The sequence below is a fragment of the Carassius carassius genome, chromosome 5 (assembly GCF_963082965.1).
Source record: "Carassius carassius chromosome 5, fCarCar2.1, whole genome shotgun sequence".
In the NCBI taxonomy this organism is placed as follows: domain Eukaryota; kingdom Metazoa; phylum Chordata; class Actinopteri; order Cypriniformes; family Cyprinidae; genus Carassius; species Carassius carassius.
The window spans coordinates 33,101,205-33,127,303 of NC_081759.1; the positions used below are offsets into that span (position 1 = coordinate 33,101,205).

The window sequence follows — 26,099 nt, forward strand, 5'->3', positions numbered from 1 at the left end:
AAAAAATCGCATAGGCGATTTTCTTAGGCTATCAAAAAAAATATTTTTTCGAATATTCGTCGAATTTAAAATAAAAATCCACATTCGAATGCGCATATGAATTTTAGGTGTGCATTAAGGAAGCTGCCTTATGAGCCCCGGTCCGTGTTCCAGTCCACCTCGCCGCGCGCACAGCTGTGTCTACACAACTTTCAAAGGCGGACGAGCTCGACACGCAGTATCTGCTTTCTCATCTTTCACCTCGTGTACGCGCACGAGATGCGATGACAATATATGTGTCATTGCATTATAAGGTTATGTTAGCCTATCCAATTGAAGCCACTTAAAAAATAAATAAATGTGGAGATCTTGTTTACATCAAAACTGAAACCAAGCCGTTCACACAGAACGCATATTTCGCGCATCTCATGTTTTTAAAATGAAAAAATGTATCCTGTGTGACTGGTTTTCCGCCCTTTTTATTTATTTAACAATGCATGCATACAACATGATGCTGTTTTGTTTAAAGTTCTTAAAGCAACTTAAATAATAATAATTGGTTCATAAACATTATTTTAAATATTATGCTTTTTTCACAGTCATGTATTCTAATGCTTTGAATAAACATGCAGTAATATTTTGCTCGATGCGCTATCTTGAGCCTCAGAAGAGAAGCAAAAAGCTTTTCTTCACCCTAACTGAAATTATGCATTTAAAATTCGAATACAATTCGAATTTTGGCAGAAAATTCGAATACAATTCGAATTTTGATCATATTTAAGTAAAAAATTCGAATTTAGTTTTTTTTTTAGCTATTTTGACATCCCTAGGCGATTCAAGCCCGAAACTGTATGAGACTGAATACCGGCTGAATTCACATTTCTGTTGTAAAAAGAGAAACATTGTGCAGAAGTATTATTTGCTGTTATGCGTGTTTGTCCGAAGCTGCAGTTGCTGTGTGACGCCTGTTCAAAAAAAAAACCTGGACGCGCTCCGAGAATAGGTCGTTAAAATCATTTTCTTATTTTCGTTTTCGAAACTTGTGTTGGTTGATTCGTGCAATAGATTTTCGAACATAAAGTGACAGTCGACACGGTCACGGTTTTAGACTAGAGAGGAGAAGGGATGGGAAAAGATCTGGGCACAGTTTTTTCCAGAACTTTGTGCCAAGTTAAAGCGGTGTTGAGCTGTTTTAATGAATTTTTTTAGATGTATTATGGTGCCCGAACCCGTATGACTTTGAACAGTGACCGCGAACATTTAGTTTACTGCAGCCGCAGCCATTACCAAGCGCGAACCGTTGACTCTGACAGAGAGTGAGACTATTGGCGCTTTTCCACTACACAGTACCAGCTCGCCTCGGCTCGGCTCTGTTTGGTTTTCCACTGTGTAAAAGTTGTACCTGTACCGGCTTCCAGGTAATTTTTTTCGTACCACCACCTCCGGCGAGGTTCCAAGCGAGCTGAGGCGATACTATAATGTGACGTGAAAACACAGCAGACTGCTGATCAGTGTTGCCAGATTGGATGGACGATTTCCAGCCCAAAAGCTCACAAAAACCCGCCCACTCCAACAAAAAACCGCCCAAAACTTTAACTAACAAAATAATGTGATACAACATGTCAGTCAAAGGTGTTAAGAGCCATTTTAACTGCTTAAAACTAAATAATAAATAATAACGTTAGATAAATTTTCCATGGATCAAATGGTGGCAAATACATTAAAGACAGTTACCGAATATGATTAAAATAGGTTATGCAAGCAGTCACCGTCAAAACATTTGATTGATTTACAATTGATTTACCGATACCCTCGAAAAAACATATGCATCATTTTCAATGTCAACAGTCAGAATTTAAATGCATAAGTGTCCAATATAAGTGATAGGAAAAAGCAACGTAATTAGGTATTTCACACTTGTTTATGCACACATATAACAGTCAAAACTGTGTTGTCATTCATTGATAAATACTGTATGAAAATTAACAACAACAATAATAATCGCGATAAAAGAGTTTATCACTGAGGTGGTATGTAAATTTATTTTCACAGCGGTCCACATGAGAAACAATACCGCCCTAATAGGGGCTTTAGTCTTTTGTGACGTTCATATTAACATTACATTTGCACAGTCAAAACTAAGAAGATATACCAATCTGTACTGTTTAAAAGATAAAAGACAAGATCGTTTAGATATAGATTAGATATAAATAGATTATGTTATAAATTAAATAATTTAACTGTGCTCTTTTTTAGGAGTTGCAGTAATATTAGAGTCATCTTTATTGTCATCTTTCCCTCAACAGGTGTAATTCACGTTTTGAGTGTTAAAACACTCTCCCACTCTTTAACATATATTTAGGCATTATGATCACTCATACAGTTCATACATTTAAAATTAGATCCGTTATTGCTCATGAATCATCACGTGTGTCTGTAGATCACTAGTGATTGGCTAAAAGTACGGCCACGACGTCCACATCATCATCAGCACCTCTGCACTGCAGTTTATAACAACGTGATGACTGTTCGGATGCAGTATATGCACACTTGAGCTTGTTTGTTAGCCAATTAGCCTATACAATGTATATTTTTGAAAACCGCCAAACTGACCCCAAACCAGCCCAAATTTTGTCCACCCGCCCAAGACAATTTTTACCCGCACAATCAAATTCAAAATGGCAACACTGCTGCTGATTGGTCAGAGAGAATCGTCACTATTCACTGCGTCATCCTTACAAGCGCCAGCAATAGTATCCAGATAGTATCCAGAATAACCCCGCCATTTTTAAAAAGTTTGGCCAGAGATTGCTGTGAGAAACAGCCACATCCCGAGGATCAAAAACAACATGCACTCGATTTCCTCCATTGTCCTGTGTGTGTGGGTAGCGGGTGTGTGTCGCGTAGAAGATTACGTCACGGCAGTTTCCTGCAGCGTCGCTATGACAACCAGGTACTATTGTGGAGGTACTATCTGCAATGGAAAACGGAGCGAAAAGCGAGCCGAGCCGAGCCGAGTCGAGTCGAGCTGGTACTGGTAATGGAAAAGCGCCATATGAGACGAAGCGAACGCACAGGCCACAGTGTGACATCCGTGTAAACACAGATGACGTCAAGGTTTTTTTTTTAATTAAATAAGATAGCCTTCATTTGTATGTAGGCCAAGGCAATTTATATATTTACAATACTTACTTAAATATAATTAATGGTATTTTATTGCGTTTGTATTAGTTGTTTGAAGAGTAAAAAAAAATAATTGGTCGGTCTTAACGCAAATTTACAATCGGCAAGTCGGTCGGACTAAAAGCAAAAAAAAAAAAAAAATTGAGTCGGTGCTAAATTGACAGGGTTGGTCGGGTTACGGCAAACAAGAATATTTTTAAGGATGGCCTTAACTGGTGGTATTAATTAGTGATTAACAAACTGTTAACTAAATTTCAACTATCTGAACTACAGAGCTTCTTTTTCCTTTGATCACAACATTATTTTCAAATCTTTACTTTCTCCTAAAGACACGGTCAACTGTTTCCATCTATCCAAAACTATACACTATGCTAATCATCTTTTAATCTATGTATATGACACTCATCACATTTAATAGCATGTTATGCAAACTCTTAAATGCTGTCAGAAGCAGACGGACTAGCTGTAGAAGGCTAGAAAACTAGCATACCACTGCATCCAGTGTCAGCAAATGACAAATGTTTGGCCAGATGTTTAGAATTCTCCTGTTAAGTGCAATGACCAGCTTAATCCACTGACCACATACATTCACAAACAACATCGTCGTCTCCACAGGGACAAAGATTTCCACAACACACAATAGAGACATCTTGTCCCATTCACCTTTGTTTCTCTCTCCTTGGATTAAACATGAAAGCAACATTTGGCCTGTACAATCCAATCTAGACACAAAACTAATAACAGAGACAAGGAGGATTCCGCACAGATTATGGAAACTGCAGGATTAAGACCAAGCTAAAAGTAAATGCATGAGAGAGGGACCGAGAGAGAACAGGAGCGAGAAAATATGTGTGGTTAAAAGAGGAAGAGATTAACTGTAATTTTGATGAACAGCATCCTTTGACAGCAACCTAATGCAGCCTTCATGGTTGGTTGAAGATACCTTACTCCAACCATCCTCCTCAATGTAGTACAGTGATGGGAAGCACAGATGTTCAGCTTTGGCAACTTCTAAACCAAGACACTCACTGTATCGAGAAGAGGTATGGTGCCACATATGGTATGACATCACTTTTTGTAAAGAGCTGAATTGTATTAATTGTATTGATCTCTTTCCGAACCACTTCCATTACAAATATTACTGGAGAACAATGACTTGCATACTGTGCATTCTTATCCCAATAGTGTACTGAAACACCACAAAAAAAAAAAAAAGATTCTCAGTAAGTTTTTCCTGCATCACTATTCTGTGGCTCTGCAATGTCTATATTATCAACACAAACAGCACAGCAAAACACGGCAAGTGTGGTACATTTCCCGAACAAATGACTGGTTCTTTTTACATTCACATTTGAATCAGTCAGAGTGGTTACTGAATTGATTTGACTCAATTAAACTGAACCATGAACTGTTACTATTATGCAGTGTTTAAAAGTTCATTCGGTTTGTTTTCGTGTACATGTAGACAGCTCGTTCTTGAGCATCTACTCAAAGTGCTATAAGTTTATTATTATTGTTGCTATTAGTAATAGTCAACTGGCCACAAGATGACAAGGCTGGTCATGTAATATTATGATGGCACCCATTAGCGAGCGACCCGTTCCGCATTCATTAAAACTACTTTTGTAGGAGACTGATTTCTATGTGAGTGTAAATCATGATATTATATATATATATATATATATATATATATATATATATATATATATATATATATATATATATATATATATATATATAGATTTATGAGCAAAAAAAATAAAAAATCACTGCTCTTTTAAGGCTTTTTCTGTGGCAAATGGTAGTTTAAACAAACAAGTAAATAAATAAATGTAGCAACACAGAGGTTCACTTAAGAGATTCCATTTGTGGTTAATTAGCAATAAATTAAGTTAACGTAAATTTACAATGAAAAATCATTTGAAAGTACTTATTAAACAGTTCATTTTAACATTTACTACATTTCATCTATTGTGATATTTTTGATTATTTTAATTCCTTTTTATGTAAAGCACTTTGAAATAAGCTTATGTATGACATGTGCTATATAAATACAATTGCCTAAAATTACAAATACATTATTACGGTGAAATGTTGTATCTTTTAACATTCCTTATTAATCAATACTGTAACAAATGAATGGCTTATTGTTAGTTAATTTTATTTGTTGACTAACGTTACAACGACATACCATATGTTATTTTAAGTTTTGCTTGTTTAGAAATCTTATAAAACAGTTAGGACCGATTATTAGATCGCAAGTGTGCCAAGCAACAGCTCGGTGATAAAGCAATTAAAAGTCTGAGCAAACACACCATCTGCTATAACTGCACTAAATTTAATTCTGATTTGCTAAAGGGACAGCGAAATCGTTCATAGAATCGGAATTGTAGATTAGATTCCTTACGATTGCACGTTCAAGTGTCATGATGCCAGGAAAATAACTGTAAAAGAATAACGGGCAGCAATTACGGATGTGCTGACACAACGCCAATATGGACAGCGGTGCTCTCTGCTCTGACCTCCCAGCTCTGCCAACCTCATCCGCTCGAGGAAGCGCTGGTAGCTGAACATGTCCTGTCTGGACAGAACATGTAAGACGAGTTAATAATAACGGATTAATGAGGCAACAGGAAAAGAACTCTACACTCAGTAAACCATTGGCAATTGAGCCTATTTCGTCACGTTAATCAATAACTCAACCAGACCGACGCCATTAGAAAAGCAACTTACACTAAATGTTTTAAATATCTGCCGTGTTTCCAAGCGGTTTGGCTGTGCTCTTATCATAAGCGTTTGTGTTCTTAACGTTTACAGCTGTGCTCGCAGCTGCGTGATGCCTGAGATCTGGGAGAGATGAAACTCTGGTACTTACGCCCTGGTTTTGGGGAAGCCCATTGACAGCAAAACATCCAGACTGTTTCCATGTTTGACAGTTCCTGCCCGGTTCTGCCGCTGCATCCGTGGAACCACTTTGGTATAAAGGTCCTCTTTTGCTGCCATGGTTCAGTTTTCCATTTGGCTTCAGAACAGCGATTTGCTTACTTTTGATGCGTCCAAATGGACGGACACGACACACATTTAAAACATCGGACTGTGCGCTACAGTATCTGCGTTAAAGGCTAGTTCAAAAACGCTCCATTATTCACTCACAGTCGGACAGACAGAAGTCTTGGCGGACGCGCTACAATGTTTCTAAACACAAAATGATTTGAGCTTCCTGCTGGAGCGCTCATGTCATTACAGTTTGAGAAAGGGGTCACCAGTCGGAAGTCAATCTCATTTGCTCCGAGTATCGATAAACACCGCCGTCGCTGTCCGCCACCGGAAGAAATATAATTCGCCAGAGCCACACGCGGCTCGGGGTATAGTTAGAAATGCTGTAGCGGGCGCGTCGCGTGCGAAAACTATCAATACTTGTTACATTGGTTCCTCCTAGACATGACTTATTTATGAATGGGACTTGACTGAAAGCGGAAGTAGCCAATCAGCAGACGGAGTTCGCCAGGCCCCGCCCCCAACCCTTAAAGTCGCAGTTTTGAAAGGTGACGTTTGAGCCCAATAGCATCTGAGCAGATGCGCTCTAATGGCAGGCAGCGCATTTCAGTGAGAGCATCATCATCGTCATTGACGTCAGCTCACATTCATTTGAACGCTCCTATGTAACTGCGTGCAGGTAGCACGTAGAACGCATCATGTGGAGCCTGGAGGATAAGCGCTTACATTTTAAAAAATGTGAAGGGGCTGTATGTGGCCAGTCCCACAAAAGAGAGCGAAATCAAACCTTGAAAAAAATCATACATTCTGTAAATCGGTGAATGAACTGTAATCAAAGCTGCCTTATTCTACTGTATTAAACATTATCTGTGAGCCTTTACGGTTTGTAATATTTTGTTGTAATACTAATATATTTCTATATTAATACTGGGACAATTAAACTGAGAAGTAATTTTGAATTTTGTGGCAAAGAGCAAAAAAAAAACTGTCTATAAAAAAAAAAGAAAAGATTTTATCCTACACTGCCGCCTAGCGGTCATATTCAGAACATCATAGTATTTTAAAACATTTTATTCATGTTTACAAATAATGTTAAATAAATACATGTGATATTTCACAGAATCAGAGTCATATTGTTCAGATGAGGCAAACACAAATAACACTGCTTAATTTAACGTTCACAAGCGATTTTCTGCATGAAAGAGAGAATATATTCATTAAGTCATATTCAGTAAATTTCATTTTATTAGAAGAATGGGATCAAGTAAAACATTAAAAATTAAACCAAACAAAAGGGAATCTGTAATTTTCTTCCAGATGAATAATTCAGAAAGGCCAATTAAGCACTATTTCAAATCTTAAAATAAATCTAATAAAAAGACAAAGATCTATTTACATTTCATAAAAGGTATATAAACACATAAAAACACACAAGGTACTCTATCATAAAAAAGTGACAAACCACATATCAAATGACTACAATGTACAGCAATTGTTTTTATAAAGGAGAGGGGACATTATATCCTGAATGGGGAACATTCGTAGTACCTTCTCTTCCCCAAAAAGTTTCCATCTCATAGTACAGATTTGTGTAAAAACAGCACTGGACATCTTATTCCACACATAACTACACAATAAAGTGAATTATATAAATAGAGAATTGATCTTAGACCCTTTAGGTTTGTGTTCCACTAACAGACTAATCATAATTCAACAAATTACATTTCTATTAATTTCTACAAAACCAAACAGGTCTAGATTCCTAAAATTAAATCTGAACATTTACAATTGCTGCTTTTGAATATTTCTATGGTCAACCAGCATGGAAAGCAGAGTAGGAAGGCATTTCCCGTCACATATACACCGATCCTGATTTGTATAAACTTGATCTAGGCACTGAATCTCCACGTTTCATGCAGAGTAGCACAGACTACACAATAAAAGATGATTTCTGTCTGTATTCCTCCTGAAACAGACACATAAAACAGAGTAAATATAATTATTTTAGCAATGCCACTACTCAGTTGGTAGAAAGGGCACAATTAGAAAAGGACATTCAAAATCAACTATTGAAAAGAAAAATCCTGATTAATATAATTTACAAAACTAAGCAAGATATTACATCAAGACTTACATCACCATCATACATATCCTCTGTTCTGGGCTGTGTATAAACCGCTTTTTGTTTTGGCTTGCTGCAAGAGATAATTTATATATATTTATTACATTATATAATTTTTTTTATAGTATGATATGTCAGAAATTAGGTTATATGTGCCACAGATAAGAAAACAACTATTACCTTTCTATTTTTTCTGTGGGGAAAAAGCATAAGCAAATAAGTTAATCATTTTGAATTTATAATTATTATAGTTAAATCTTTCTCCCTCAATCACTCTCAAACACACACACTTATGCAGTGAGAACTTACTTGGCAGATATCCCTTTTTTCTGGCAAACCAAAGACCAAAGAGGAGCAATCCAACTGCCAGCAAAGCAAGAATAACTGCCGCAACAATGCCACCGACATTTAGATCATCTATAACAAAGAAAAATATAAAAAATTAAGTAAATCAAAAAGATCTTTTAGAGACGTAAATACCAGACATATCAAAACCATACTTCATTCTCTCTCTTTAGAGAGTCATAAAAGTCAAAAATGTTGCTATTTGAATAATCGAGAAAAAGAGTGGGATTTAAGGCTTGTTTGCACCAAAAATTGGTCAACTATCACATTGGTCTACACAAAAAGAGCAGATGGCTTTACTGAAAATGCTAATTAATTCCCTTCCAGTAGGTGGCACTTCTGGAATACAGACATAAAGCACTTTCCCCTGTAACTGCAAGAACTCATGAATGCTTTCAGGCATTACAAACAAAGTGAAATTTTCAATGAATAAATGAATGAGGCATTTATATAGCGCTTTATTGTGTATTGCTGTACACCCAAAGCACTTTACAATCATATGAGGGGTCTCTCCTCTACCAACACCAGTGTGCAGCATCCACCTGAATGATGCAATGGCAGCCATAGTACAACAGGGTCAGTGCGCTCACCCCACACCAGCTACAGGTGGAGAGGAGAGAGAGTGATAGGGCCAGTTCACTGGATGGGGATCATTAGGAGGCCATACCGTAATCTTTATGAGAAGTGTCATAGGATTTTTAATGACCACAGAGAGTCAGGAGCTCAGTTTAACGTTTCATCCGAAGGGAAAGGTTTTTTTTTTTTTTTTTCAGTATAAAAAAATTTATACTGTATATTATGCCACTATACTGGGGCGTTAGGACTCACACAGGCTGTAGAGTGAGCACCCCCTGCTGGCCTAACTAACACTCAAATGAAGACAGTCAGTTCCCCTCATCCATCCATTTCATGATTTTTGTGTGTCCCTAAATTTAAGTCCTTTTGAAATTATGAGCAAGACTTTTATTGCACCATTTAAGACTTGTTAGGGCTTTAAATTTAATACAACTAAATTTAGCCTTTTTAAGGACCATTGGAGAAAGAAAGAAAATAATTTGAGACCAAATCTACAGCATAAAGTATTATACATTGAGTATCTTGTGTGCTGTCAGACAGACTTCTACTGTATGGGACTACCATCTCTGCCTTGAGAAATGAAAAGACAGCATTTTTTCAACTGTACTGAATTTCCAAATATAGTAGCAAACTTAAAGGGCTCCCCAAAACATGGGGATTTCCTCTTTATAAGCTTCCGTCAATAGATCTGTTGTCCTACAAAGACTTTTTATTCATTACTTGAACTTTATTTTAAAAACTTACGCAATAAGGTACACCTGATCAAATCTGACAATCTACGAAGAAGCCTTGTAAAGTTTTATAATGCAGTGAAATTTAAGTACAGTCATTATTTGAAAGCAATGACAGTGTTACATACCAGGGAAACATTTTCCATTTCAAAATTCCACACCTTTCCAGACTCAAATATCCAGACATCTCTGTAGATTTTTCAGACCATATTTCATAATGAAAAAACAAATTAAATTAAGGGTGTAATGATTAAAGGATCAATTCACAACACTGAATACACAATTTGATACTGTACAAACTAGTGTTGTCACAGTATCCAAATTTCAGTAGTCCGTATCAACACCCGTAAAATTTCTTGGTACAGTAGAACTGAATAAAAATTCCAGTACTACAAACAATATTGAATGGATTCTCTCCAACTACCCATCTGATAGGACATTGTGTTTACACACTCAACAGACATGTCTGTGATTTGGCTACAGTGGTCAACGCTTCAAAAACATGTTGTAAACTGAAACCATCAATGCCCTTCGCAGAATATTTAAGAAAACAGAATAGGTGTTGTAGTCTGGAAACGTTTTCCCATACTTATCCAAACCCTTAAAATACTAAAAATTTAATTGCATATTGTGTAAGAACGCTGACTTACAGACTTCCATGCGCATTGCATCTCCACGCTGAGGGGCGCCTTCTCCATTACTGGCCTCACAGAAATATGAACCGGTATCCAACTTAGACACACTCACAAACTCCTGATCACACATAGAAATACATTTTACAAATATAATCTATAATCTTCCAAAACAATACCAAACTAATGACATGTTCAAAGTGACATTTACATTCTAGAAATATATATTTCTGAATTTTTGTAACGTTTCAGTCATTTGTTGTGAGTTTATATTATGGAAGCCTGTTTCTACCAGAGGATATAAAAACAAATAGGTAATTGCAACTTTTCTCTGAAGTGCGATATAAACTCAAAACTAAAAAAAATTGTAGATGAACACTCACCAGGTTACCATTCTTAACGTCAATCTTGTAAGTGAGGTTCTTAAAATTGGAAGAAATGGTTGGATCCTCGGGGAGGAGAATGTTTTCTTTGTACCACTTATAGCTGGATGGAGGGGAGCCATCTGTGTCGAAGCAGGTCAGGCGAACGTTACTGCCTGTCCTGACGGATGAAGGAATTCTGGATACAGGCTTGGAAGGAGGCACTGTAGTGGAGGGAAACACAGTGGGAATTACAAGACTGTTTGGTTTATTATATGTCATCTGAGCAAGATTCTATGTTATCCATTGTTAAATATAAACAGTGCCAAACCCCACTGACTTTCATGTGTATAATAATTTCAGTATGTATAATTTTTTCCAAATATCTTAAAAATCTTGAAAAATAAATGCATATAGGTTTGAAGCAACATAAGGATGACTGACCCTGACCCATTTGCTGTTTACAAGCTAGGGATGTGATTTATGATGACATGAATATCAGTGAAAGCTCGCAGGTAGTATGATTTCATGTATATCATACAACATGAATTACCAAGGACTGTGAGTTTGATGGTCTTCTCGTCATATCCAGTATTTCCAGACACCTCACAATCATAGTTTCCGTTGTCTGCTCGTGTCACCTTGTTAAATCGCAGTCCTCCATTATACAGTGTGATACGGCCTGCATAGTTCCCTAATGAAAGAAAAAAAATAATGCACAATGCTATATATTTTCCTCCATTCATATTTCACACATCAACAAACAATAAAGAATGCTACTGCAAGGTTATAACAATGAACTGGATGACTACAGTAAAGTTTTTATCCATACCTGTTGGCTGTTTATCATAGTAGACCAATGTTTGAGAGCCCTTGAGATCCCTGAACTTCCATTCTACTCTGGGTGATGTCCCAAAGTCAGAAGTGTAGGAACATTTCAAGTCAACTCCTAGAAAAAAGTAATACTTTGTGCATAAATGTTTTTCACATAAAAAAAAATAGAATGTTTAAACCAGGAAAAAGCTAAATGAAACTTACCCTCATTCTCTTTCACTTGTACTGAGGGATTAGCAACAGTAACAATAAAAGCATGCAGTCCTGTAGACAGAAAGAGAGGGACTCAATTCTTAATACATCAATAACAAATTATTCTTAAAATCACATTCAACACATTATAAATTGCATTAACAGTACAGAGAGTGGAATGATGCATTCATGAACATTTCAGCATTAAAGAAAAACCTATTATCCTTCAGCCATATTAAAGTAGGTTTACACACATCCCATGTGTGTGTTCTATAGACCCATTGGACACCCTTGCCAGATTGGTGCAACTGTAAATGTTCAGATTGATATCAAATTTGTTTTAGATTTTTTCCAACACGAAAATGGTAGACAAAATACATTTCAAATTTTAAAGATAAGCTTGCACTTATGTTGGGTCACAAGAACAAAAAGAGAAACAATTATAGGTCTATTATATAGCTTCATCATCCAAAATGGAATCAAAATGCAGACTTGCTAAGACAATAACTGTGACACTGGCGAAATGTGCGAGGTTTCATCAAAAAACTTAACCATTTATTCTACCACAAATATAGACATGCAACAGATGAAAGCCAGAAACGTTCTGACATTAGGGCAGATACAACTGCTTTTCCAACAGCTATTCTGAAACAAAAAGAAACGTATAAACAACCATATGATAAACCACCAATATACCACGAATTCACATTCACTGACAAACATGAATGAACTCTAACAATTACTTAATTCATCAAGTTTTCCAGACTATTTGCCAATCTGAAACAGTTTTTTCCCAAAAGGGAAACAGCTACAGTATAAACAAACACGATACTCAAATACTCTGAATTCATGACGACACAGTTTCTCTGTTTGCTCTAGCCTTGTTTCGTGTGTATGCGCGCAGTTGATGCTATCAATAATTAGCCTAGATGTTTCAGTGTTACTAGCTGACTACTAATAATATTCAATAATAAAAATAGAACACCTTTTAACGTATTAAAATACAGTGGCTTTGCTGTTAAGTGTTCTTTCTTTCTTTTTGGTCAAGTGTTCTAGATTTAGTTTCAGCGATCACAATTTCCTGTTTGTGGAGCTCGGGTTTCGGATGGGGGATGGGCAAGGTGGAACTACAGGTTCTCCAGGCTACAGGTGATACTGTCGAGCCGTGACAGGCCTTCTTTGACATTTAAACAGCAATAAAATGATATTTAAAATGCTGGTTCTATTCGACCTAAATACCAAACTTAAGTTTGGATAATTATGTACCGTAACAAAATCAGATATGCACAATTTGCTACGCATGAAGCGCTGTATAGAATCCTATTTCGAAGTGCTCTTAGTTGACTCGGTTCGCCAAATCATTTGAGTCATTCCTTAAGAATGAGATCATACTAAAGTTAAAACCGGTTCGGCTTCAAGTGGTTCATCGGAAATACCATTCATCTCAACAACAACTGGTTCAAAATAACGATTACTTTAGGGAACTGGTCAAATAAGGCCACATTTGGCAGATACTCAGTTATGTTTTCTGTTTTTACTGACCAGTACAAAAAAAAACTTTTATGTAAAAGCTAAATTCCACTTTACGCAAAATAATAATGCATTTTTTAATTTAATAAATGTGGGAAATCGCTGATTAAATGTTTTAGCAATGCATAGCCTATAGCCTATATATTAAAAGTTTACATTAAATATTTCACACAATACATCAGTCAATAACAGGACGTGATAAAAATGATATGTAAACATTATTCAAACACTGAAAACATGGATTCCTACCTGTGACTGAAATAGAGAGGCACACAAAGACGAAGGTCAACATATCCACTTGCTCCAATGGCTTCCAAAATATTGCTTTTTTTAAAGATAAAAATAAAGAAAAATCTGGTTTTATATTACTTTACGAGAACTTTTAGGGAGTTGTGTATTTGCTATGCCCTCGCAAAGCTCAGCTGAGTCATGATAAGCTGAATGGTAGACACAAACGCCCTGCTGAGTGATACTGTGTTACATGGGCCGCGTGCAATTGGTTTTACGCTCCTGCGTGACGTCACGAAAGTAAACGCAGGTACAAGAAAGACAAACTACTTCCCAACAAAAAGGCTGTTAAAACTATCAACATATGGTCCTCTTTCACTTTGTAAGCTTCCCCTGGCTATTTTATTTTATTTTATTTTCTGTTTACCTCTGTGTTTTTTGTATGTTATGTATATTATGGCTTATCACATGTGATTTGTACCCTTTTTGCAATAAAAAAAAAAGACAAACTACTTCCTGGAATAAGCCCGGTTTGGTAGTTCAAACCGTAGCTTACATATCCTTATTGTGAATTCTATATGCATTTTTAGTAAGATAGATAAGATTTTCAGGAACAAACCTGTCGGGGGAGAGTAAAGAGTTATGGGTTTTGTCAAATAAAAATTGAATTTTGTGGCATTACAGTATATGCATACAACTGATCTTGTCCCTGTATCTGTGTTTAGCTGAGAAAAATTCAGCTGGAACTCATGAAGAACACATAAAATGCTGGAAAATGAAATTATATAGAGTCTTGCATGACATCTATTAAGGAAAACTTGTGGAGCCAGAGAAAATGAAGTTGGAAAATAAGTTAAGTTGTCAGTGAATGTTTTTAGATTTTTTAATTTTATTTTAATTATTATTATTATTTATTATTATTTTTACAGACTACCTGCTGCGGAGTAGAACAACATTACACCCGCAGAACACTTCTCTCTGAAAAAAAACTTGACTAACCACAGTATGTAAATGTGGTTTGGCATTTCTCATAGGGCTGGGCAGAGATATAATCAAATCAGCTGTATGGAGACTGGTTACCATGGTTGTGTCTGTGACATCATTGGGCTTCAAAGGTATTTTTTTCTTTTTTACCCTAAAAACATAGACATGCTTTCTGTTTTTAAAATATTTGTACATATTGTGAGCATTCATTTCAGCAACATCTTATACAAATTACTACACACATATACACACAGATGTGTTGTTAATCACTATTAAGTTATTTTGCATAAATATATTTTATATTCATATACAAAGTATAAACACAAGCTTTATAATAAAAACCCAAATACTTGTATGGAGGCCTACATTATAAAAATGTATGTGTAGGTTTATTATGGATATTGTCTTTAATAAAACAAATATGCAACATATTGTTCTTACACTTGACTTTCTTTACTTGTTGAACAGGCTAATACCGAAATGGAGCCCATCATTTCTTTACTTACACTAAGTCCATTTTTCAAATCAAAATGTCAATTCACTGAAAGAACAATATTCATTCCGTCCATCACATGTTATAGGAGGAACTTAGTTATATGCCATCAAAACATAATAAAAGCTTCAGGGGTTTAAGAATAATAGTTTCTGTCTTACTTCCTCCTCCCTCATGTAAATGTGGGTGTTCACACACTTGTGAAAAATGCTGGGTTAAATACAACCCAGCACTGGGTAAAATATGGACAAACCCAGCGATTGTGTTACTGCTTATTATTGAACCAAACTGTTGGTTGAAAATATCCAAATCACTGGTTTGTCCATATTTGCAAAGCATATACAAAGCATATTAAATGCAATGTTGACTGGAAGGAATTAGGTAGGAAAAGGTTCACAAGCAACAGTGAATAATACACAGGTGCTGGAAAATGAAAGAAAGGTATATTTGATTGTTCTTGTTTTTATTTTTAGATTAGCTTTTTTTCACAGACAGAAAAGCTAGATGACATGATATATAAAGCTAGATGACCGCAAGCTTGAGAATACCTTCAAGCAAAGCCGATTCAAACACTTGGGAGTGCTTCATAAGGATAGGACTGAAGCTGAAGTCAGGAAAAGGGCTGCAAGCCACTTATGAAACAGAAACGACATCAGAAGGATCTTACCTTAGCTAAGGAGAAAAAGAACTGGACTGTTGCTCAGTGGTCCAAAGTCCTCTTTTCAAATAAAAGTAAATTTAGCATTTCATTTGGACATCAAGGTCTGGAGTCTGGAGGAAGACTGGAGAGGCACAGAATCCAACCTGCTTGAAGTCCAGTGTGAAGTTTTCGAAGTCAGTGATGAATTGGGGTGCCGTGATGTCTGCTGGTGTTGGACTATTGTGTTTTATCAAATCCAAAGTCAATGCAGTCGTCTATCAAGAGATTTTGGAGCACTTTATGCTTCCATCTGCTGACAAGCTTAATGGAGATGCTGATTTCCTTTTCCAGCAGAATTTAGCACCTGCCCAAAATGCCCAAACCACTTCCAAGTGGTTTGCTGACCATGATATTACTGTGCTTGATTGGCCGGCCCACATGCCTGACGTGATCCCCATATGGAATCTATGGGATATTGTTAAGAGAAAGATGAGAAACAGTCCATGTATTTTGGAACCACACATAATTTCTACCAGACTGTGAAAAGGAGAAACACATTAAGCAAATGGAAGGCACCACGGCTGTAGCAAGGGTTTGAAAATTAGTGTGTTCTGGGAATTGTGCTATAATAACCCCACTCATTATATACACTAAACTCTTTAAAAGAGACAGCTATATATATGTTCGTGAAAGATGCTTTCTCTGTTTTGTAGGAATGAGCATTGTTAAATGATATCACATTGCACCATTACTTTAGGTTAGGGGTATATAATTTTATCAATTGTTTAATTCAGCAATAAATAAGCCTATTACTGTTATAGTTTTCATTAATAACCATTGCTATGTAGATTATCATTTTGTTTTGTTCATTTTGTTCTAACTCGACTCGGGTCAACTTACCCCAAACCCCAGGCAAACTGAGCCATGGGAACCCATAATTTTTTTTTTTTTTTTTTTTTTAATAAAAAGCCATATTTTTAGAACCCTTTGTCATTCTGATCATTTAAAATGATAGGAATACTTTCATTTGGATAGGATAGATACTTTCTTTGTACTTTACGTCATTTTCCCTCATCTTGAGGACCACATTAATAAAAAGTGGCTAATCTTACCCCTCTCTCCCCTATAAGTATTAGACATTTAATTTAATATTTTACAGCATAAATCTATATTATATACTAATAAACAACTAACTTAGAACATTTATACTATATTATTAACTATTTATAGGCCTACTATTAATATGGTTTTAATAAAATGATGTGTTATAGATTACTAGTTTCGAGACAGGTGATTATAATAGGAAATATACTTAATTACAAGAATTAAAGTTTGACAAACTGCTAAATATACTATATGATGATTTACCTGCTGGCTTGCTGGAGCTTAGTATTCATGTTTGCGACTGCCTTTAGCAGTTTCCCTTCGCTCTCTCTCTCTCTCTCTCTCTGTCATTTATTTATTTATTTTGGTCTACAAAGTGTGAGAGGGGCACCTCAGCTGATGAGGGTAAAGGGGAAGTGGCTCTAGCCACCGGTCCACCCCACTGTGCACGGTTTCACTGATGACGCCCGAAGCCTTGCTTGGTCTGACTGGTTCAGGAAGTGGTTCAAATCTTGTAAATCCACATTACTCTGCCCTGTTAAACCCAGCTTTCAAGTTTTAGCCTAATAATATTTCCCCTCCCTATTATGAGCAAAGACTTGATTCACACCCATTCGCTTCGAGTCAATACGTTTATTACACAGTTATGTTATATTATGTTATAAAATAATTATATACCACTAGAACATACACATTATATTCATATAAACAGATTAGTCTATGTGGATATTGATTTTTGTTCTTCACCATTATTTCAAAGCCTTAACTGGCACAAAATACAGTGTATAACAGATCACATTAGGTCATCTTTAATGTATCTGCTTGTTTTACACTCATTGGCCACCAGGTAGTAGTGTGAGCAAATGAAGCGTTGAGAAATTAACTCTTCTGTGAACCTCTTGGCTGAAAAGCTTCAATGCTTCATGAGCCTTGATCTCACCATCACTACTATGCTCCTCAAGCTCAAGCTCTTCTGCTCTGGTTGTGCCGCTGTGGAGGTCTTCTGCTCTGCCTACTCTTTCATGGCTGTCTGACTGATCCGGTGGCTCCGCCCTGGTTTTCATCTTCACCCAGGTCACCTGATCCACTGGCTCCACCTTGGTCTTCAATTTCCACCCTGGCCAGCTGATCTATCAGCTCCTCCCTGGTCTCCAGCTCCTCCCTGGCCACTGTGGGGTGAGGAGGGAGCTCTGTTTGCTGTGAAATGCACACAACATGTTTGGATCTTTTTTAACCAATAATTTTCCCCATTGCCAAACACCTCACAGACATAATATGTCTGCTTGTGTCACCTCGGTAAACCTCAGTCCTCCATTAAACAGTGATATGGCCTTCATATTGAGCTAATGAAAGAAAACAAATACAAAGCAACTACATCCCCAACATCACAATTAAATCATGTGGAATATGAATGACTACTTTACATAATGCATGCATGTTGCTGAAATGTTACATGGATAAACGTGTTGACAACAGAATTAATAACAACATTATAGATTCCATCCATACCAGTTTAAGAAAAACATTTATTTAAGGCATGCCAAATCAAATGTTATTGGTTTTGGAGTACTTTGGAGATAGGTTGTGCAACATAATCTGTGCATCCATTGTTCTCTACACACCAAGGTAAGAAATACAAACAATAAAACTAATTTTTAATTCTAGATAGCTTCCATTCTCCAAATACTCAAACTGAAATGCTTTAAGGTAAAGTACTGCACATTCAGACCCAGAGGAAGAACAAGTGCTTGAAGAACTAGCTTCTGAATTCACAAGCAGAAGAAGAAAATAGATCTAAAGGTTTATGTCTGACAAATGGGTGTAATATATATAGTGGAAAATATTGAACATGGCACTAATAAATACTATCATTCTAGTCAATCTATTATTTGATTAGAAAAATGGCTGTGTAATGGCTGTTTGTTCAAGCAGCTTGCCTCATATATGCTAAGGATTTGTATTTGTTTTCTTGCATTATATAAAAAAAAAATTGAGGCGGTTTATCTGATCAAATGTGAGATTTAAGTATAATGGAAGTACACTGTAGTTATCTAAAGTCCTGTAGTGCAATGACAACTGAAGTGAACTGAGTACTATGATTTTAAAAGTAACATTCTATATATATATATATATATATATATATATATATATATATATATATTGTTGATAATGTATTGAGAGCACATTCTCTGGTGACTCTGGAAGTCCAATAACTGCCACTTAGTGTGTAAATGTGGTAGGGTTGGGCCTACTTGGTAGACATTGCCCAACCCTAAAATGTGCAGTTATTATTTGAAACCAATGACAATCTTACTTACAGACTTCCATTAGCACTGCATCTCCACGCTGAGGAGTGCCTTCTCCATTTCTGGCCTCACATTTTAGACACATTTGGGAACTCCTGATCACACAAAGAATCCAGTTTTACAAATATAATTTATCTCTTAATATAGTCTCTACTGTTTGCTCGCATCACCTTGTTAAAATCTCAGTCCTTCATCATACACTGTGATGCGGCCTTTATATTCAGCTACAGAAAGAAAAAAGATGCATAATGGAATATCTTTTCTTTATATTCATTACACAATAAGAAAATGCTACTGCAAGGTTACAATGATGACACTGGATGACAACAATAAATTCTTATACCAGTAATCATTCCAGCAATGTAGATGAAAAATTGATATCCCTTGAGATCCTTGAACTTCCATTCTATTCTGGGTGTTGCTCCAAAGTCACCAGTGTAGACACATTTCAAGTCAACCTCCTGAAAACAAATAATACCTTGCGCATAAATGTTTTTCACATCAAAAACTGAATCCTTGAATCATCCCAAACAGCTATTCTCTAGTGCAAAACCTACTCAGACACATAAAATATTCTCCATTGTTTTTATTTAGGCTATGTGATTACTGTAAGGCAAGTATAAACAGAAAAAAATAAAATGAAACTTACCCTCATTCTCTTTTACTTTTATTGAGGGGCTACCAAGAGTATTCGTAAAAGCATGCAGTCCTGTAGACAGAAAGAGAGCTTTTCCAGCCTTAATTACATCAGTAAGAAAGAATTCTTTGTCTAACAAAGAATTATTGTCATCTAGGCCAGTCACCTTTTTTCTATTTAATAGAAACATCAGGACAATAGGAATCTTACAAAAGCAAATGCCTGTCAATGCCTGCAAATCACACTTGTCAATTTCACCCGCACTGGAATGAATGGAATATATGGGGGGGGGGGGACTGCATTTATTTATTTCTTTTATTTTTGATGTACAAAATATTACCAAATCCAAGAAAGATTTATACCCAAATGAAGAGATGAGACTACAAAATATCCCCAATGCAGAAACATATTATAACATGAATTACTGCGAAATGACTGTCATTAAATTTTTATAAATGTACATTTTTATTTAAAATTCTAATTCAGTTTGAATCAAATATAGGCTATATATTCGTTATATAAAATATATTGAATATCTGCTGAATAAAGCACATTTAATATATAAAATATACATATTGAATTAAAAAACCCTACATAAATAGTAAAATATATATATATATATATATTTTTTTTTTAAATGTAGCAATATAAGCTTTCTAAATAAAAAATACAAATAATAATAGTAGCATCATTTTGACCAGGGAAGGATGTACACTTGCTGAAACAAGAAATTATTATTGCTTGTCATATTTTGAGAGGTTGTTGACCCAGACATTCATTTGTGTAAATGTGTTTCGAGCATGCAGTTAGAATGTTGACTAGTGCATTAAAGCAAAAGAAAAGTGTATGGTATTTTTTATATGATTCTTCTTTCCACTATTCTTTTACCCCTTCAGCGTTACCTTTATTAACAGATACTGCAAATAAAAGCTTAACATTTTTAGTGTTATAAATATATTTGAGTATATACACATAAAATATACTGTATAACTTTTAAGACAAGTTTTCTAATAATTTAATGCAACCTGAACATTATTGCAGACCAAATACGCCCCTCTATGACAGACAGTGGTGTTCCCTAATGGCAGTGGCCATGCTACAAAAACTGTTCCAAGAATAGTTTGAGTAACAATGAGTAAGAGTTCAATGTTGTCTTGGGCAGGTTGCTTTAATGTTGTGGCTTTTTAGTGTACATATGTATGCCTACAAGGATTTTAAAATGTTTATGTTATAACATAGATTGAAATTAAAGTATGGCATTGACTTCCAAAGTTTCCAAATGGTGCTGTTTAGTTCACAAATTCTGATTTATAATTCATAATTTGTTTTCATAATATTAGCCTTTGTATTTTAACCCTAATATTTGAACTTGCAATATTAAAAATAATTTTTCATTTATGTATTACATTATTAGGCACACACACCAATAGAGAACAGTATTGTCCAGCTTTTCTTTTTCCGTGTCTTCACCAAAAGCTTGTTTGCTCCAGCCAACCATTTCACACTCTTGTTAATAATAGTATTTGACAATCTGCTGTACCAACAGATAAACTCTGAAGATTAGACTAGTACAACTGCTTTATTAGTAATTATTCATTTGTAATTGTTTGTTTTTGATATACAGTATTTGAATCCTGATCCAGTTTCACCAAATGTGTGCACTTGTGCTTGTTCACCAAACACCTGAGTTAAATCAACAAATCAACCCGTGTTTATATTTAAAACATCATCAAACTTGTGTTATGAAACTTTATATGAAGTTCAATATTTTTGATCAAACAATATTATGTAAAGACATTGTGTAAATTTACTGGGATGTGTACATAAAGATTTCATAAACTTTTAAAGCTGTTGTTTTGGCCTAAGTTGACTGTCAAGGAATTGAGTAACTTCCACTGAATAGACATAAAACAATCAAATTTAGCATAAAGAAGGCAATGAAGGTAACCAAAACGTAAACACATTTCAATGCTAGTCATTCAAAGTATAATCATTATTTAGACACAGATCTACAAATATACAGATCTGACAATTCTACACAATTTCAGTGCAGTTAAGATACCAGACCACTCCGCAAATAATCTGAAACAATCAAAGGCTGCGTGTGAAGTGAACAGTGAAGGAGACAAAGAGAGAAGTGTGACTGTCCACGGTAAGAATGACTTCTTACATGTCATTTCAAACATGAATAAACAGAATTAATGACAAGACCAGGGCAGGAGAAGCTTATAGTTAATGTGCAGTTCTTCACTGAGAGTCCATTGATGCTGCTGCTATGCCGTGCTGTCTTAACTGGGCTCTGATCATCTGATTCTTTGATTTCCACTCTTCCATCTGTGTGTGTAGGTGGAGAAAAGGCAGAAGAGAGAGAGAGAGAGAGAGAGAAAGACCAACTGTATGAGAAACTAAAACAGTGTTGTCCGTTTTCTTTAAAACAATCCCACCGACATAAAAAAGTTCAGAACTGCTATATGTTTGACTTCAGAAATGTTAGAAGCAGCAGCAGTTGTGGTTATAATGGACGCTAGTAGTCATCTTGTACTGTTCATATAAGTATTTGAATCTGAAAATATGCATACAATGTCTGTTTATATAAATGAATAACTACAATGTTCAGAACGCTCTTTTCCTTTGAAGTGGTAAGTTACCTCTTGTTTGAGAAGCTGATTGTCCATTCTCAGTCGATCCACAGTATTAAGTTCCTCCTCCAGTCTTGCATTGCTCTGACGCAGCTCTTGGATATAGTCACATGCCTTAGACAAGATCCCACCTTTACTCTACACAGAAGAGCAGAAGACAATCTGAGGCAACAGATTTACATTTTCATTTAGTTTAACTAAAAAAGTAAAACTCAAAAATTGGAACTATAAAAGACAAAAAAAAAAAATTAAATACGTTTTAGACTAAAAAAATTGAACTAAATCTAAAATAAAAAGCTAAATATTACTAAAAATGTATAGCCTCCCCGTTATTCAACAATTAGACTGTACATTATATCTTTGAATAAAACATTCAAACTGGACACTGCTGGTGGCTTGTGCTAACTAAGCTTACTTGACCATTTTTGGTTTCATCCACATTGCAGTCAGGAATTGTTTTGGAAAGCTGGACAATCCAGTTGTTGATCTTGTCCCTCCGTCTACGTTCCACTGAGGGGAAAAAATGCTGACATTCAGACAGAACTCCACGACACGTTTAAAGATAAATCTTTTTCAGTCTAATATGAAATAGAGCAGCAGGGATTGGATAATGAGGTGGAGCTGCCGATTTCAAACAAAACACAGAATAACCTTCATTGTGTTGAGCCTTCCGCTTGTCATCCCTGGAAGCACGCGGAGTTCCCGACTTACTGTGAAGAATATAGGATTCGTTGAAGACGTTGAGAAGAAACAGAATACTGTGAGAGGACATGTGGTTTTATGCATTTGATATAAGAGAAAAACCTCTGTGGTGTGGCTAGAACTTCCTGAGGTGTCATCATTACATAGAGTTGACCTGAAAGAAAATGAAGGAAGGCAACTGAATCATTAGGCCTCTAAATATAATTAAAAGCATGTAACTTTCTCTTTTTAGCTGTATATAATAATGCTACCTTTTGCAAGGACACTACTTTCATGGAAAAATCCATCACTGTTACACTCTTCTGCAACAAACTATGAGAATAACTAGAAACCACATCATGTACACTAACAGATTGTTTTAACGAAAGAAGGCAAAGGCTCACAAAGGCATTTATTTAAATAAAATATAATTCAAACCGTAAATATGTGAAATACTTCTACTATTTAAAATAACTTTAAGCCATTACTATCAGTGTCACATGATTCTTCAGAAATCATTCTAATATACTGACTTGGCAGTATTGAAATCATGACATTTTTTCCAGGATTCTATAGAAAGTTCAGAAGAATGACATTTATTTGAAAGAAATGTCTGAACATTTTGCAACATAATAAACGTCTTTACTTTCACTCTAGAAATATAATGTGTCCTTTCTAAGCTTTAGAATCTGAATGATATTGTACATTTCGTTTGGCATTACCTGCAGAGGTTGGTTGAGATAGTACAGAATCAGCTGTGTGGAGATTGGTGACCATGGTGCTGGCAGTTGTGTCAGAGATGGTGGCAGGATAGTAGTATTGAGTCTCCGACGTCTCTCCCTCTAGACTCTCAGACTGCGAGATCACAGCCTATAAATACACACACACACACACACACACACAAGCACATACTAACACAACCACCTCTTTGATATAAAACTGTTTCAGCAACAAGCTCAAATTTCTATTGCAGTTGAAAACAATTAATACCTGGGTTACATGTGGTGTGGCTGCCTGAGTTACTGTGGGAAACCCAGTCACCACACTGACTGCTGCAGCCCCATCTGCCTGTCCTTCTACCTGCCCATCAGCCAAGTGGATCACCCGGTATGTCACCTGAACCATGGAGGTCAAGGGTTTAATCATCATAACTCATGATCTGTATTTACTATGCATGTGCCACATACCTGTCGCCCTGTTCCTTCCGTTTTTACAAGATGATACTTAATTTGCTGATCTGTGGAGAATGCTGCAGCTGACTGGATGGCTGTGATAGCCAGAGGGTCATCTGCTGTTTCAGCAATACCTGGTAAAGCAACATGAAGTTTTTGGGAAGTAGATAGGTCAGGTATTTGATCAGCAAATACTGATGTTGAATGTAGGGGCGATCATCATCATCCTCGTTTACCTTGATGGGATTTCTAAGTTGCCTAAAATGTTAGGGGTTTGGCTTTTTTTCCCATATTGACATGCTCTCTCTACAGTTCTCATACATTGTGTGCTTTTGCACTGCTTTGACTATTCGTTGAAGATCCCACCCTTCTCGCATGCCACATTTGGTTGATTATGTACAATGCCTGCATGGTATTGGACTTTCAGTCATATCCTTTAGCAAGTATGAAAACATTAAGAAAACAAAGCCAAAAAAACAATTGCTTTTTATGCAATTTAGAAAAGAGGATGTATGGTCACTATTCAATATACTGATGGGTTTTTCTTGCTTGAGAAATTTTAAAGTTTGAATTTTCATGTGCAAGTACCGGTACATGTACTGTATATACACTTTAACACTAGATGGTGCTATACAAGCGGTAAGCTGTCGCAACAAAACTGAAACTAAAGACTGACCTTCACCCCAGCATTTTTATGTTGTGAGTTTCCCCAAACACACTACCCCATAATGACAAAGGGACTTCTTGACAGTTCAATTTGAGCATCTCACCGTCTTGCAGTAAGGGAGAATCCTCAGAATCAGGGCTATTATGGTTTCTAAAAAGGAAACAAAGTGTGTACATAATTTAGGAATGTATAGTTATAATACTAGATAACTATATCCAAGTATTAGGAAATGTCTAGGCCTATATTACAATATAGCACAGCAGGTGTTAAAAGTAAACATTACAGTTGTATAATATTTACACTGACGTCTTGTTTTTTTAGGATATAAATTAACTTCGGATAACATTGTAGAGGTGCACATTTCAACGGTATGATGAGCATAAGGGGTGACTAAGCATAACGTTAACACTGAAGCTTTCTTCGCATTTTTAAGCAAATTGGGGTCAAGGCTTGGAGGTCCTCGAACGTTAACAATAACTTAAAAATAATAGCCAGTAAACAACAGGAAAGCAAAAGGAGCACATTTTATACTTAAAACCTTGCACAACTGTACTTGGGCTACATCCTGCGCTTAAAAATATCGAGCTCATAGCAGGTTTGTGGCGTCGGAGACGTGTTCTGTATTTTTACGCCGTTGCGTTAAAACTCCCATCACACCGATGTGCCTAGAAATATTATCTATGCCACGAACATTAGAATGGTTTCATCAAAGTTAACTTGGCAAGAAGCAAAACAAGAACTGACAAAGCAGCACTTAGCATTAAGCTAATTTAAGCAAAACAATAAGAGGAGTGAAAACCGTCCCTCTAAAAAGTTTGTGTATGTAGTAATAATCCAGATTATCGTTTACCCCCCCAAAAAGCATGATCTATTTACATTTAATAGAGTTTACCGGTTTGTCGATAGCAGCAAACGTTCAGACGACATAGCCTTTTCTTGCGCATGTGCAAGATTTTAATGTTCGTCACTAGAGGGCGCCATACACAGCGTCATTTAACGTGTACTGAAGAGTTTATTAGGACGTTTGTGAAGTGCTGCAACAAATAAACATGACACCTTTCATGA

At 36.0% G+C, this 26,099-nt stretch overlaps 3 protein-coding genes across 4 annotated transcripts in view; all 3 read right to left on the minus strand.

The window, feature by feature from the left end:
- Positions 1 to 6,165, minus strand: part of ubash3ba (ubiquitin associated and SH3 domain containing Ba) — a 14,392-nt gene extending 8,227 nt beyond the window's left edge. Inside the window, exons 1-2 of the mRNA XM_059549282.1 lie at positions 6,038 to 6,165; positions 5,635 to 5,743 (exon numbers count right to left, since the gene is read on the minus strand). Of these exons, the coding sequence (XP_059405265.1) occupies positions 5,635 to 5,743; positions 6,038 to 6,165 (237 nt within the window). The remainder of the gene's footprint in view (positions 1 to 5,634; positions 5,744 to 6,037) is intronic.
- Positions 6,166 to 7,381: 1,216 nt separating this feature from the next.
- Positions 7,382 to 13,963, minus strand: f11r.1 (F11 receptor, tandem duplicate 1). Of its 2 annotated transcripts, XM_059550779.1 has the most exons (8): positions 13,733 to 13,963; positions 11,966 to 12,025; positions 11,760 to 11,876; positions 11,481 to 11,621; positions 10,949 to 11,151; positions 10,584 to 10,686; positions 8,572 to 8,698; positions 7,382 to 8,350 (listed from the first exon to the last, which is right to left on the minus strand). In XM_059550779.1, the coding sequence occupies exons 1-8, from the start codon at positions 13,773 to 13,775 to the stop codon at positions 8,290 to 8,292; spliced, it is 855 nt and encodes a 284-aa protein (XP_059406762.1). In that variant the 5' UTR covers positions 13,776 to 13,963; the 3' UTR covers positions 7,382 to 8,289. The 2 variants fall into 2 exon arrangements, with proteins under 2 accessions (XP_059406762.1, XP_059406760.1); XM_059550777.1 differs by lacking the exon at positions 7,382 to 8,350 and having other exon boundaries at positions 8,451 to 8,698.
- Positions 13,964 to 21,852: 7,889 nt separating this feature from the next.
- usf1l (upstream transcription factor 1, like) lies at positions 21,853 to 26,012 on the minus strand. Its single transcript, XM_059550780.1, has 10 exons — positions 25,927 to 26,012; positions 25,138 to 25,184; positions 24,383 to 24,501; positions 24,186 to 24,311; positions 23,918 to 24,065; positions 23,319 to 23,370; positions 23,166 to 23,224; positions 22,930 to 23,024; positions 22,524 to 22,652; positions 21,853 to 22,209 (listed from the first exon to the last, which is right to left on the minus strand). Exons 1-10 carry the CDS (start codon positions 25,959 to 25,961, stop codon positions 22,123 to 22,125), a joined length of 897 nt encoding a protein of 298 aa, XP_059406763.1. The 5' UTR covers positions 25,962 to 26,012; the 3' UTR covers positions 21,853 to 22,122.
- Positions 26,013 to 26,099: the final 87 nt, after the last annotated feature.